The following is a 14,608-nucleotide window of genomic DNA, read 5'->3' on the forward strand; positions in this document are numbered from 1 at the left end:
ACACTACTTTAACTCTTTGAATTGTAATTGCCCAGATTAAGATGCAAATAATAATAGAATTTACATCACAGAGCTGTTGTGAGGATTAAAGTATTTAACATATGTAAAGAACTTAGAATCATGAATAGCACATAGTATGCAATCAATGAACCTAAGCTACTGAAATGTCTACATAGGATGCTAGCCTTTCCTCCATTGAGGGACACCAAGGTTAGCATTGAATTCCTGCTATTCTAAGCAATGCTGCAACACACAACACATGCGTGTGCATGCACAGATGTGAGTGTTTGTCCAGAGAAGATACCAAGAAGTAGAATTTCTATGTCAAAAGGCTGCACATTTTATATTTTATTAGATATTATTAAGTTGCCATTCAAAGTATCTGTGTCAGTACTGCCTGATGTATTTAGTAGTATCTGATGACATTAATTCTACTTATTCTAAAGTTCTGCTTGCTCTATTAATTTTGCTTCCTTAGCTGTAAATTCTGCAGAATGGTATTTTAAATGTATTATCTATTTTCCACAGTTTGGCTTTTGTCACATTTTTTGTGATATTTGATTGCACCTCATTTTTGTAGGCAAGGTTTCCTATTAGGTTCTTCATTTTATCAGTTTCACAGCCTGCTTGGGAAAGTGTAGTATGTTGGCTTCTTATTTGCTTTTGGGGGTCAAAGAGGTAAGTGGGCTCTGCCTGTGGGCGGAGTAATAGACAATTAGTCCTGTGACTAGGTACCCACCATCCCTCTAAGCTGTCATTGCTTCCCAGGGCCCCACTCTGTTTCTCCAAATCCAATATCTCCACGACTTGGAAGCAGAGACCTCCATCCCTCCTGCACACCTGGGAACGGGAAGGGCAGTGGGAAGGGAGATGTGCTGTGATTAAATGTCCTCATTGTACTCCAGGAATCATCCTACCAGTTTCCTTGAGTCCTTCTTGCTCTGGACATTTACACGATCTATTTAGGAAGACCTCTGCCATATTGCTGCATCATCATCTGTGTGTATTGTGGGTTGTGTGGTTTCAGCCTTCCCTCTGACCCATCTGCTTCCTTCTTTCAGGGATTCTTTGCTATCTCTGGATCAAAGAGGGTTTTCCTTGTTTCTATTATAATTATAAATTAAAACATCTTTCCAATTATTTCCATGGTTTTACGGTAAGGAGGGCAAGGTGCTTGTTTCTGGAAAATAAGCAAGTAGAAGTGGGATTGTTCATTAGTTTGGATAGGTATGCGTGTTGACACTGCTCTTAAAAAAAAAAAACCAAAAAACCTGGCAGCGTCAGCATCAAGGTAAATGGTCACAAAGTAGGCCCAGCAAAGCACCTTTCCTAGTGGCTCTTGGCCATCTATAGAAGCCATCAGCATTTTCCCAGGCACCCAAACTTTCTTTTCTGCATCTTTTTGGACAATCAGACTCATGAAGTGGGGGACGAAGTGGGAGAGGAAAAGACCATTACTAAGAGGATAATATTAGTGAAAACCTTCACCCAAGAATAGTACTTGTTTGAGCCAGCTCACCTCCTTGCAGGAACTTCATGGGGTAGACGATGGCATGGTACCTGTCTATGCTGAGGGACACCAGGACATACGTAGAGGCATAGAGCAGCACAACCTGAAGACAGAAATGAGAGGAGGTGAGTGGCCTCACAGAGGTGAGGAAATGCACATCATGGAAAGAAGAGCATTTTGTGCTATTTAGAAACCTTGGCACTGAACCAGAGGATGGATGACGTTTGGAGTATGGACAGGAATGACTGACTCCCATGTCAGGAAGAAGATTGCTGTTCTTGGTGCTGGGATTTGCACTGCTGGCTGTGACAGGTGAGAGTGCTTCCAGCTCTCGCTTGCTCACTCATTCACTTGGCTTTTCGGAGAGGCCGCATTTCTCCAAGGATCAGTCCCTCTTGACATTTGCGTGGTACATTTGTTTGTAATTGACTTTTAAAGCTAAACTAATTTTCTCTGCCACAATTGACATTCCAGAATAATTAGAAACAAACGTTCATTTGCCTTTTATCAATGTGAGCTGTTGAGAGATGATAGAAGGGATCTGGCTTCAGGGAGCCCATGTGCTGTTTTGAATCATTTATCACCATCTGTGCTGACACTCTCAGAGCTCCCCTGCCTCATCCACTTCTGCAGCAGAGCTGTTCACTAGGGTCAGCCCTTGGGTCCCCTCTTCTGCCTTCCCACCCTCTCTTTTATTAAGCTTACCCATGCCCTTTAGTGATATTTGCATACTTTGCAGAGAAGGAAATTGGGATATAAGAGGTTAATATCTCTTCTGTGAAGAGCATACTCAAAATGTAATTAAATGAAATACCCCTGAAAGGATGATCAGGGTGGAAAATTTTCGAATAATTTTGAGCCTCATTTCTACCAGGAGTCTAGCCATATCACTGCTTTGTAACCTTTGGGTCAAATTCAGAGTGGTAGAAAAGTAACTCGAAGAGTGAAATCTAAGGGTGAGTGTCTGAATTTCTTCTAAGATGAAATAGAAATAACATGACTTTGGTAGTAACCTTTGTCTGAATTTGTATCTTTTTGTTCATCCCCTGGCTCAGACAAACAACCATCAACTACATCGTTGTTCTTTATTATTTTTATCTCTGTAACACTACCACAAATGCATCCCAGCATCAGTGTTGTAGAAGGTGCCGTAGGGAGGGCGTTCTGAAGACTGATCAGAGATTGAAGGCTCCCCTGAGGGATATAAGAAGAAATTCTCGTCTTGCTAAAAAGGTGATGAACGGTCAGAGAGATAAATGATGGCCAAATTTTACAACAACAAAAATAAGATGACTGTCTCCTTAGAGAAAACTGGGATTTTTATATGGGATCCATGAATACAGAATTGTTAAGGCTGGCCACACTCAGTTGAGGAGATAGTATCAGAGAAGGATGGGAAAGAGAGCTCCCAAGGGCAGAACCCCATCGGGTAGAATGTTGTGATGAGACAGTCATAAGAATGGCGGCATCCGCGGCTGTGTTGAGTGAGATGACTCACACAAGTTCAGAACCTGAAGCAGGAGGAAAGGTCACAGTAGAGTGCCCAGAGGAGCAGGCAAAGTCGATAAAAAGAGATCTACTTTGAGACACAGTCAAAAAGAATATTTAACTTCAGGAGTCTTCAAACATCTAGGCAGGGTGGGAGGGAGACGCAAGAGGGAGGGGATATGAGGATATATATATATATGTATAGCTGATTCACTTTGTTATACAGCAGCAACTAACACAACAATGTAAAGCAATTATACCTCAATAAAGACGTTAAAAAAAAAAAAATAGAGTGATGGCCAAAGGTATATTGAGCAACTGAAAACTAAAAGAAGGCATTCATTACAGTACTACTGTTAGACAAATTAAGTTCAAAGAAAATAGCACTACATGGAATAAAGGGATTATTTATATTGATAATAGATACAAGACACAATGGCAATAGAATATTAATAAACCTAAATGTAACAAGTAACATAACTCTAAATATATAACTAAGATGTTCAAAGTTCTACAGAGGAAAAAATCACAATAATACATAGGTAGAAATAATTAAACAAACTCTAAGAATAATACACATTATTGTAAAATATCTTGGCAGTATTTCAAAAATTAGTCATACACTAAACTACCAAGAAGAAAAACCCTCAATAGATTCCAAAAAGTGGAATTTATACAATTCACATATCTAAAACAACAAGCAATAAAAGCTGAAATTAGTATCTTCTTTTTTTAAAAATACCACTTGGAAATTTAAACACCCTTATAATTAACTTGAGTCAAGAAGGAAATTAAAGTATAATTATAGTCAATTCATAAATGTCAACAATGAAAATTCTACACGTCAACAACATATGGGATACCATTTGTAGAACAGATGGCAGCTTGAGGACATATGTCTAAATTCTCACTACCCCACCCTCGATTCTGACAAAAATGACCTAGGAAATATGAAACCAAAAAAAAAAAAAAAAAAAAAAATCCTTGTAGAAAAGTGAGACTTAAATGCAGAAAACTTAAAAATTTTTATTTAGAAAAATGCCAGATTGGATTCATTTAAAGTAGAATCTCTGGACTGACTTTAAAAAAAAGTCAATATACTTTATTTTTTAGAACAATTTTACTTTTACAGAAAAAATTGAGCAGATAAGACAGAGAGTTTCCATATTAGCCCCCCTTCCCCACACTTTCTCCTCTTATTAACATCTTACATTAGTGTGGTCAATTTTTAAAAATTGATGATCCAATATTGATACATTATTATTAACTAAAGTCCAAGGTTTATATTGAGATTCGCTCTTTGTGTTGTACAGTTCCATGGGTTTTGACAAATGCGTAATGTCATTTATCCATTATTGCAGTATCATGCAGAAGAGTTTCACTGTCCTAAAAATCCCTTGTGCTTTATCTATTTGATCCCTCCAAATCCCTGGCAACCACTGATCTTTTTACTGTCTCCATGGTTTTTCCTTTTCCAATGTCATGTAGTTATAATCATACAAAAGTAGCCTTTTTAGACTGGCTTCTTTCACCTAGCAATGTGCATTTAAGATTCCTCCATGACTTTTCATGTCTTGATAGCTCATTTTGGTTTATTTATCCATTCAGCTTCTGAGGGGTATCTTACTTTTAGTTTCTGGCAATTATGAATAAAACTGCTATAAACATTCTTGTGCAGGCTTTCATGGGGATATAAGTTGTCAACTCAATTAAGTAAATACCTAGGAGCACAATTGCTAGATCGTATGGTAAGAGTATATTCAATTTTATAAGAAACTACGAAACTGTCTTCTAAAGTGTACCATTTTGCATTCCCACAAGAAATGAATGAGACCTCCTGTAGCTACACATTCTCAGTACCATTTCATATTGTCAATTAAAAAAAATTTTTAGCCATTCTAATAGGTGTCTAGTGGTATCTCATTGTTGTTTTTCTTTGTAATTCCCTAATGCCATGTAATGTTGAACTTCTTTCCATATGCTTGTTTGTTATCTGTGTATCTTCTTTGGTGAAGTGTCTGTTCAGTTCTTTTGCCCATTTTGAAGAGGGTTGTTTGTATTCTTATTGTTGAGTTTTAGGATTTTGTTGTATATTTTGGATATAAATTCTTTATCAAATATATGTTTTGCATATTTTTTCCCATTCTGTGCCTTGTTTTTCCAGTCTCTTGACAGTGTCTTTTGCAGAGAATAAATTTTAAATTTTCACAAAACCCCAACTTTCAACTTTTTCTTTTATGGATTGTGCTTTTGATGTTGTATCTAAAAAATCATTGAAAGACCCAAAGTCCCCTAGATTTTCTCCTATGTTATCTTCTAGTAGTTTTATAGTACTGCATATTTCATTCCAGTCTGTGATCCTTATTTAGTTAGTTTTTGTGAAAGGTGTAAAGTTGGTTGGATTCTTATTTATTTATTTTTGCAAGTGATGTCCAGTGACTCCAGCAGCATTTCTTAAACAGGCTATCCTTTCTCCATTGAATTGTCTTTGCTCCTTTGTCAAAGATCAGTTAGACTTTTTGTGTGTATCTGTTTCTGGGCTCTCTATTCTGTTCTATGGATCTGTTTGTTGATTCTTTTCCAATATCATGCTGTCTTGATTTCTGTAGCTTTATAGTAATTCTTGAAATCAGATAGTGTCAATCTTCCAACCATGTTCTTCCTTTTCAATATTGTATCTGCTATTCTGTGTCTTTTGCCTTAAACTTCAGCGTTTGTCCATATCTATAAAATAACTTGGTGGGATTTTGATTGGGATTGCATTGAATTTATAAATCGCATTGGGAAGAATTAACATCTTAACAATAGTGAGCCTTCCTATCTATGAACATGGAATATCTATACATTTTAAGATATTGTTTGATTTTTTTAAACAAAGTTTTTCCAGTTTTCTTCATATTGATCTTGCATATATTTTGTTAGATTTATACCTAAATATTTCATATATCTGGTGCTAACATAAATGGTACTGTGTTTTTAACTTTAACTTCAAATTTTTTATTGCTGGTATATGAAAAAACAACTGGCTTTTGTATATTAACCTTGTATTCTGCAACCTTGCTATTTTTCACTTAATTGTCTACATAGACAAACTTGTCATCTGTGAACAAAGATGTTTTTATTTCATCTTTCCCAATCTGTGTACCTTTTATTTCTTTTTCTAGTTCTTTTGAATTAGTTGGAACTTCCAGTATGATGCTGGATAGGAGTGTTGAGAGGAGACATCCTTGCCTTGTTTCCAATCTTAAGAGGAAAACTTCTAGTTTCTCACCATTAAGTATGAGGTTAGTTGTAGGTTTTTTGTAAATGTTTGTTATCAAGTTGAGGAAGCTTTTCTCTATGCATAGTTTTCTGAGAGTTTTTATCATGAGTGGGTATTGGATTTTGTCAGATGCTTTTTCTGTATCTATTGATATGATCATATAATCTTTTCTTACCTTTTGTTGTTATGAATTACATCAATTGAATTTTGAATGTTGAACTGGCCTTGCATACCTGGAATAAACCCCACTTGGTCATGGTGTATGAGGAAATAATGAGAAATCTGCAATCTGGAAGGCAGCCCTCACCTGACCATGCTGGCACACTGAACTTGGATTTCCAGCTGCCAGAACTGTGAGAAATAAATGTTTATTTTTTATAAGCCACCTACTCTGTGGTATTTTTGTTATAGCAGCCTGAATGGACTAAGACAGCCAGAATACGTCAAAAGGAATAGTAACCCAGAAATTTTACCTAATGCTTGAAATATGAATGTTTATGTTCTTATTGTTTCTTATTTGTATTTTCTTTATATAGGTATTATTTTTAACAACCAAAAAAAAAAAAAAAAAAGAACCATGAAAAAAATCTTAGAAATTTTGCTTCTCGTTTCAAATAGAAAGAAGTGAGCAGTTTGTTGCATCAGAGTGCAGGGTTTTATATTATCTTCCTTATGAAGAGTCCAAGAGCTCATTTTGGTGTCAGTTTGTCTCATCACATTTGGAAGGTGCTACATACCTGCAAATAGCGGACTACTCGGCAAACCAGATCAGGTGCCATGAAGTCTCCAGTGAATCTCCAAATGATATCTGTCAAGATGTTAACCAGTCCTGTGAAAGAGTCTAACAAAAACACACAAGTGGTTGATTTCAGTCTCTTTCAAATTTGCAGCTATGCTACAGTAGAAATGAATTCCTGGGGAGATTTTTTTTTTTTTTTTTTCTGATTTGTTAGGTGGCCATTGAGGGAATGTAAGACAAGGCAGGAGTTACTTGACTTTATTACTAGAGCCTGTCACCACTCAGATGTAGCTACTCAGGAAGGAGTTTTGTAATGACTGAAGAGGAATTATATTAATCACAGAGTTGACCTTTTAAGTCAGAGAAGAGGAGTTTTAAAGGTGTTTAGACCTGTACTAAAACAAGGACTGTGTGAGGATCAATAAAGGACAAAATTGAGAAAAGGAAAATATTTATTCTCATGAAGCCCCTCAAAATTTCCCTTTCTGCACCCATCATTTTACAACTTGGACCTCTCGTTACCTCCCTATATCCAGGTATGGCCCCCTTCCCCAGGTTCCTCTGCTTTCTTCTTCTTTCCCCTTTCAAATCCACCTTTGGAAAAAGTCAAGTGCATGATTTATCAATTTCATTGACTTAGTTGGTTAAACTACAGAGGAATTGAGGCCAAGATATGAGACCAAGGTTAGAGATTTTGTACTCATTTCTATAGTTACAGACTATATAAGTTGTACGGATGTCTCCAGAAGCTATGGTAAAATATGCTATATGTCTAGAAGTTCCTTCTCCCCCCACCCCCATGACAAATATCTTTAATTGATTATGTGATCCAGAATCTTTCTCAAAACAGTGCTTCAGGGATTCTCTGCTGATTGATGAATAGGACTGGAATTTAAGACTGATTCACTGACTTAGGGTCACTTTCTTGGGAGATGAGTTATAACACTTTGTCAAGGACCTGAGAGGCAGGAGGGTAAATCTCCCCTTTCTGGATCTTCACCATTAATAGGGTGAAGTCTGAGCCCCTAGTTTAGCATCAAAGCCTTCCACGATCTGGTGTTGCCTGCCTCTTGCCAAGTCCCTAGCTGGCATTTTTATATTGAACACCAGTGTTCTGCCTGTCTCTTCCTTTTTGTTTCTCTATAAGTGACAACAATTAGAAGCATTGGCAAGCACACGGGAACTACCAGAAAATTGTCAGAAAAATTGGAGGAGAGAAATCTCATGGCAGTTCTGGGTAGTCAGAGAAGTTCTAACTGAGAAGGTCAGATGAGAGCAGGGTCTTCAGAGTTGTGGGCTTGTGATTTGATCAAATAGGAATTTTACGGAGCTTTTCATGGCAGATGTGGACTCATTGAATGAGTGGAATGGACATTGGAGTTACTTGGATATGCTCTTTTGGTTTATTTATTCCTTAATTTAAAAATAATGAGGAAAAAAAACCCAAGCTTATGTTTCTCTAGATCTAAGTGGCTCTATGAACAATTACAATGTACTCCAGTAAAAAAACTTTCCCCCTGGAGCTCAAGCTTAAATAAGCCCATCTCCAGGAGGAGACTATCAATAGACTGTGCCACTGCATTTGTTATTTGTTATTAAGCAAATGCTGCTCAATCTGATTGGTAAAAGCTATTTAGTTGCCTAAGTAATTGAAGACATTGCAAATAAGCCTTTCCTAAATGGTAATTAACAGGACCTTAGGAACAAAGGGTACACTTTAAAGGCTTAATCACTTCCATGTATTACTCTTGCTTTTTAAAATTTCTTCTGTGAACGATTTTAGGAAACTGTTACACTTAGAAAAGCCAAAACCAGCTCCTGGCAGGCTTTAGTGTTCCTTTGACAGGTTCTTGTGGGTTCCCAATCCGAGCCTGAATATGGGTGGTGTGGGGAGAAATCAAAATAAGATGACACCTGGGCTGAACCCTGAAGGGTCAGTAAGGATAGGTCAGGGGAAAAGGGAGGGAAGGACATTGATTCTGGCATAGATGACAGCATGAACAAAGTTATAGGGGTGAGACAAAGTGAGATGAGAAATTAAATGGCTTGTGCATATGAAACAACAACAATTTGTTGAAGCATAAAATAGGTACTTGAAAGTGGCAAGAAATGGGCATTGAGAGACAAGAATCCAGGGATTTTAGGGTCTTATGTGCCAATTAAAGGAGCTTTTGTTTTTTCATATACTGAGGGAACAATTAAATGTTTCTGTACTCAGATATGTTTTAAATAGATTTATTTAATTACTGTAGTGGTTGTGGCGGGGAGGGAGGGGGAGATCAGTATGGTAGGTCCAGTACTGGAATAACCATTTAGATTTGTTAGGGAACTGTGCAGAAGTTCAAGAAAGAGATCATAACAATGAAAACACGACGATCCAAAACCTATGGGATGCAGCAAAAGCAGTTCTAAGAGGGAAGTTTATACCAATACAATCCTACCTTAAGAAACAAGAAACATCTCAAATAAACAACCTAACCTTACACTAAAGCAATTAGAGGAAGAAGAACAAACAAACCCCAAAGTTAGCAGAAGGAAAGAAATCATAAAGATCAGATCAGAAATAAATGAAAAAGAAATGAAGGAAACTATAGCAAAGATCAACAAAACTAAAAGCTGGTGCTTTGAGAAGATAAACAAAATTGATAAACCATTAGCCAGGCTTATCAAGAAAAAAAGGGAGAAGACACAGATCGATAGAATTAGAAATGAAAAATGAGAAGTAACAACTGACATTGCAGAAATACAAAGGATCATGAGAGATTACTACAAGCAACTCTATGCCAATAAAATGGACAACCTGGAAGAAATGGACAAATTCTTAGAAATGCACAAGCTTCCGAGCCTGAACCAGGAAGAAGTAGAAAATATGAACAGATCAATCACAAGCACTGAAATTGAAACTGTGATTAAAAATCTTCCAACAAACAAAAGCCCAGGACCAGATGGCTTCACAGGCGAATTCTATCAAACATTTAGAGAAGAGCTAACACCGATCCTTCTCAAACTCTTCCAAAATATAGCAGAGGGAGGACACTCCCAAACTCATTCTATGAGGCCACCATCACCCTGATACCAAAACCAGACAAAAATGTCACAAAGAAAGAAAACTACAGGCCAATATCACTGATGAACATAGATGCAAAAATCCTCAACAAAATACTGGCAAACAGAATCCAACAGCACATTAAAAGGATCATACACCATTATCAAGTGGGGTTTATCCCAGGAATGCAAGGATTCTTCAATATACGCAAATCAATCAATGTGATGCACCATATTAACAAATTGAAGGAGAAAAACCATATGATCATCTCAACAGATGCAGGGAAAGCTTTCGACAAAATTCAACACCCATTTACGATAAAAACCCTCCAGAAAGTAAGCATAGAGGGAACTTACCTCAACATGATAAAGGCCATATATGACAAACCCACAGCCAACATCGTCCTCAATGGTGAAAAACTGAAACCATTTCCACTAAGATCAGGAACAAGACAAAGTTGCCCACTCTCACCACTATTATTCAACATAGTTTTGGAAGTTTTAGCCACAGCAATCAGAGAAGAAAAAGAAATAAAAGGAATACAAATCGGAAAAGAGGAAGTAAAGCTGTCACTGTTTGCAGATGACATGATACTATACATAGAGAATCCTAAAGATGCTACCAGAAAACTACTAGAGCTAATCAATGAATTTGGTAAAGTAGAAAGATACAAAAGTAATACACAGAAATCTCTTGCATTCCTTACACTAATGGTGAAAAATCTGAAAGTGAAATTAAGAAAACACACCCAGGGCTTCCTTGGTGGCGCAGTGGTTGAGAATCTGCCTGCCCATGCAGGGGACACGGGTTTGAGCCCTGGTCTGGGAAGATCCCACATGCCGCAGAGCAACTAGGCCTGTGAGCCACAATTACTGAGCCTGTGCGACTGGAGCCTGTGCTCCGCAACAAGAGAGGCCATGATAGTGAGAGGCCCGCACACCGCGATGAAGAGTGGCCCCCACTTGCCGCAACTAGCGAAAGCCCTCACACAGAAACGAAGACCCAACGCAGCCAAAAATAAATAAATAAATAAATTAAATTAAAAAAAAAAAAGAAAACACTCCCATTTACCACTGCAACAAAAAGAATAAAATATCTAGGAACAAACCTACCTAAGGAGACAAAAGACCTGTATGCAGAAAATTATAAGACACTGATGAAAGAAATTAAAGATGATACAAATAGATGGAGAGATATACCATGTTCTTGGATTGAAAGAATCAACACTGTGAAAATGACTATACTACCCAAAGCAATCTACAGATTCAATGCAATCCCTATCAAACTACCACTGGCATTTTTCACAGAACTAGAACAAAAAATCTCACAATTTGTATGGAAACACAAAAGACCCCGAATAGCCAAAGCAATCTTGAGAAAGAAAGATGGAGCTGGAGGAATCAGGCTCCCTGACTTCAGACTATACGACAAAGCTACAGTAATCAAGACAGTATGGTACTGGCACGAAAACAGAAATATAGATCAATGGAACGGGATAGAAAGCCCAGTGATAAACCCACGCACATATGGTCACCTTATCTTTGATAAAGGAGGCAAGAATATACAGTGGAGAAAAGACAGCCTCTTCAATAAGTGGTGCTGGGAAAACTGGACAGCTACATGTAAAAGAATGAAGTTAGAACGCTCCCTAACACCGTACGCAAAAATAAACTCAAAATGGATTAAAGACCTAAATGTAAGTCCAGACACTATAAAAGTCTTAGAGGAAAACATAGGCAGAGCACTCTATGACATAAATCACAGCAAAATCCTTTTTGACCCACCTCCTAGAGAAATGGAAATAAAAAGAAAAATAAACAAATGGGACCTAATGAAACTTAAAAGTTTTTGCACAGCAAGGGAAACCATAAACAAGACGAAAAGACAACCCTCAGAATGGGAGAAAATATTTGCAAATGAAGCAACTGACAAAGGATTAATCTCCAAAATTTACAAGCAGCTCATGCAGCTCAATATCAAAAAAACAAACAACCCAGTCCAAAAATGGGCAGAAGACCTAAATAGACATTTCTCCAAAGAAGATGCACAGATTGCCAACAAACACGTGAAAGAATGCTCAACATCATTAATCATTAGAGAAATGCAAACCAAAACTACAATGAGGTATCACCTCACACCAGTCAGAATGGCCATCATCAAGAAATCTACAAACAATAAATGCTGGAGAAGGTGTGGAGAAAAGGGAACCCTCTTGCACTGTTGGTGGGAATGTAAATTGATACAGCCACTATGGAGAACGTTATGGAGATTCCTTACAAAACTAAAAATAGAACTACCATACGACCCAGCAATCCCACTATTGGGCGTATACCCTGAGAAAACCATAATTCAAAAAGAGTCATGTACCACAATGTTCATTGCAGCTCTATTTACAATAGCCAGGACATGGAAGCAACCTAAGTGTCCATCAACAGATGAATGGATAAAGAAGATGTGGCACATATACACAATGGAATATTACTCAGCCATTAAAAGAACAAAATTGAGTTATTTGTAGTGAGGTGGATGGACCTAGAGTCTGTCATACAGAGTGAAGTAAGTCAGAAAGAGAAAAACAGATACCGTATGCTAACATATATGTATGGAATCTAAGAGAAAAAAAAAAAGGTCATGAAGAACCCAGGGGCAAGATGGGAATAAAGACGCAGACCTACTAGAGAATGGCCTTGAGGATATGGGGAGGGGGAAGGGTAAGCTGGGACAAAGTGAGAGAGTGGCATGGACATATATACACTACCAAATGTAAAATAGATAGCTAGTGGGAAGCAGCTGCAGAGCACAGGGAGATCAGCTCTGTGCTTTGTGACCACCTAGAGAGTTGGGATAGGGAGGGTGGGAGGGAGGGAGACCCAAGAGGGAAGAGATATGGGGATATATGTATATGTATAAATGATTCACTTTGTTATAAAGCAGAAACTGACACACCATTGTAAAGCAATTATACTCCAATAAAGATGTTAAAAAAAAAAAAAAGAAAGATCACTGGTACCTAGTATATGTCAAATTGGAATAAAAATATAGAGAAAGATGCAAAATTGACATATGTTTTATAAGGTAAAATAAGAAGGATTTGGTGACTATTAGATGTTTTAAAGGTGAGGTAGAGGGAGAAGTTGACAACGTATTGAGTTGGCCAAAAATTTCGTTCAGGTTTTTTGTGACATCTTACGGAAAAACCCAAACGAACTTTCGGGCCAATCCAATGTTAAGGTCCTGGCTTGTGCGGCCGTGGTAGATGGTGGTGCCTCCTGCAAATACGGGAGGATAAGCTCACTCTGTTTGGGTTGCTTCCAGGCTTCCTAAGATTTTGTGTGAACATAAGTTTTCATGTCCTCAGGGTAAAAGCTCAGGAGTAGACTGTTGGGCCATAGGGTAGGTAAGTATGGCCTTTCATAAGAAACTGCTGAACAGTTTTCCGGAGTTGCTGCACCACAGTGATGCTCACCGAAAAAGTATGATTCAGTGCTTCTGCATCCTTATCAGCACTTGGTATTGTCTTTATGTTTTCTTTCAGTCATTTGACAATGTATGTAATGGCCTCTCATTATGGCTTCAATGTGCATTTCCCTAATGGTTAATGACATTGTTGCTGTGGTCATCCTCACCCTGTACAGGCTTCAAATTCCTCTTTGGATGCTCTGTTATGGTGGGAGCTGGGGTTGCTGGAGGGTTTTAATGCTGCACTCCTGGCTTTCAGATGCATCTCTATTCCTGTAGCACTGTTACTATTTACCACGCAATGCTTGCTAAGCTGGTGGTTGTAATGCTCTGTTTTGTCCTGGCTCAGCCTCAGTCTCACATAGACCTGTACACCTGGGCCTTGGGGCTGGGACATTTTCAGTGTTCCAATTCCTCCCTCCCATGGCAATCAAACTCCTGCCTTGTTCTGTGGTGGGTCGTGTGTGGGAGAGAGTTTCAATCTCTTCCCCTAGTGGTAGGAGACTTCTAATGGCATTGGTATAGTATCCTGGACCAGCTGCTTTTTACCTCCATCCCAAAGACTGAGGGTTTTTTAATGTTTCTGTGCCCTTCGCTGTGCTCTGGGGGCAATAGAATTTGGTCCCACAGTGGCCTAGGGTTTTTATTGAGAGAAGTGACTGGCAGGAGGGCAGCATTTCATGCCTTTCCTGCAGGCATGGCCTAAACCTGCCTGTATACCTGCACACCATCTCTGTAACAACTCCTCAATTCTGCCATTGTAGTGTGGAAGCAGCCATGCGCACCCCTCTAACTGAATGGGCATGGCTGTGTCCCAATAAAACTTTATTTATAAAAATGGGCTTTGGGCTGAAATCGGCCTGTGGGCTGTAGTTTGCCAACTCCTGGTCTACAGAATAAACTCCAAATGCCCTGTTGTGACTTTTGGATCCTTCCTGCCTTTCTCTTCAGTGTGATCTTCTCTCATCCTATCCTAAATTCATACTTCAAGAGAAACCCTTTCAACCAGCACATTAATAGTGACATCCAGTTAGTTGGTCAAAACATTGGTTAAAGAAAGGAAGCACACCCACAAACTCATCTTAAAATATCTTAACGTAAAAC

The 14,608-nt window shown here is 38.2% G+C and overlaps 1 protein-coding gene across 3 annotated transcripts in view; it reads right to left on the reverse strand.

The window, feature by feature from the left end:
- NPSR1 (neuropeptide S receptor 1) overlaps positions 1 to 14,608 on the reverse strand; it is a 141,051-nt gene that overhangs the window by 34,743 nt on the left and 91,700 nt on the right. For 2 of the 3 annotated variants that reach the window (XM_036863889.1, XM_036863888.1), the window contains exons 3-4: positions 6,998 to 7,101; positions 1,520 to 1,613 (exon numbers count right to left, since the gene is read on the reverse strand). The exons of the other annotated variant lie outside the window; for it this stretch is intronic. In XM_036863889.1, coding sequence (XP_036719784.1) covers positions 1,520 to 1,613; positions 6,998 to 7,101 — 198 coding nt within the window. The remainder of the gene's footprint in view (positions 1 to 1,519; positions 1,614 to 6,997; positions 7,102 to 14,608) is intronic. 3 annotated transcript variants of the gene reach the window in all.

This window comes from Balaenoptera musculus, chromosome 9, assembly GCF_009873245.2.
Source record: "Balaenoptera musculus isolate JJ_BM4_2016_0621 chromosome 9, mBalMus1.pri.v3, whole genome shotgun sequence".
NCBI lineage: Eukaryota > Metazoa > Chordata > Mammalia > Artiodactyla > Balaenopteridae > Balaenoptera > Balaenoptera musculus.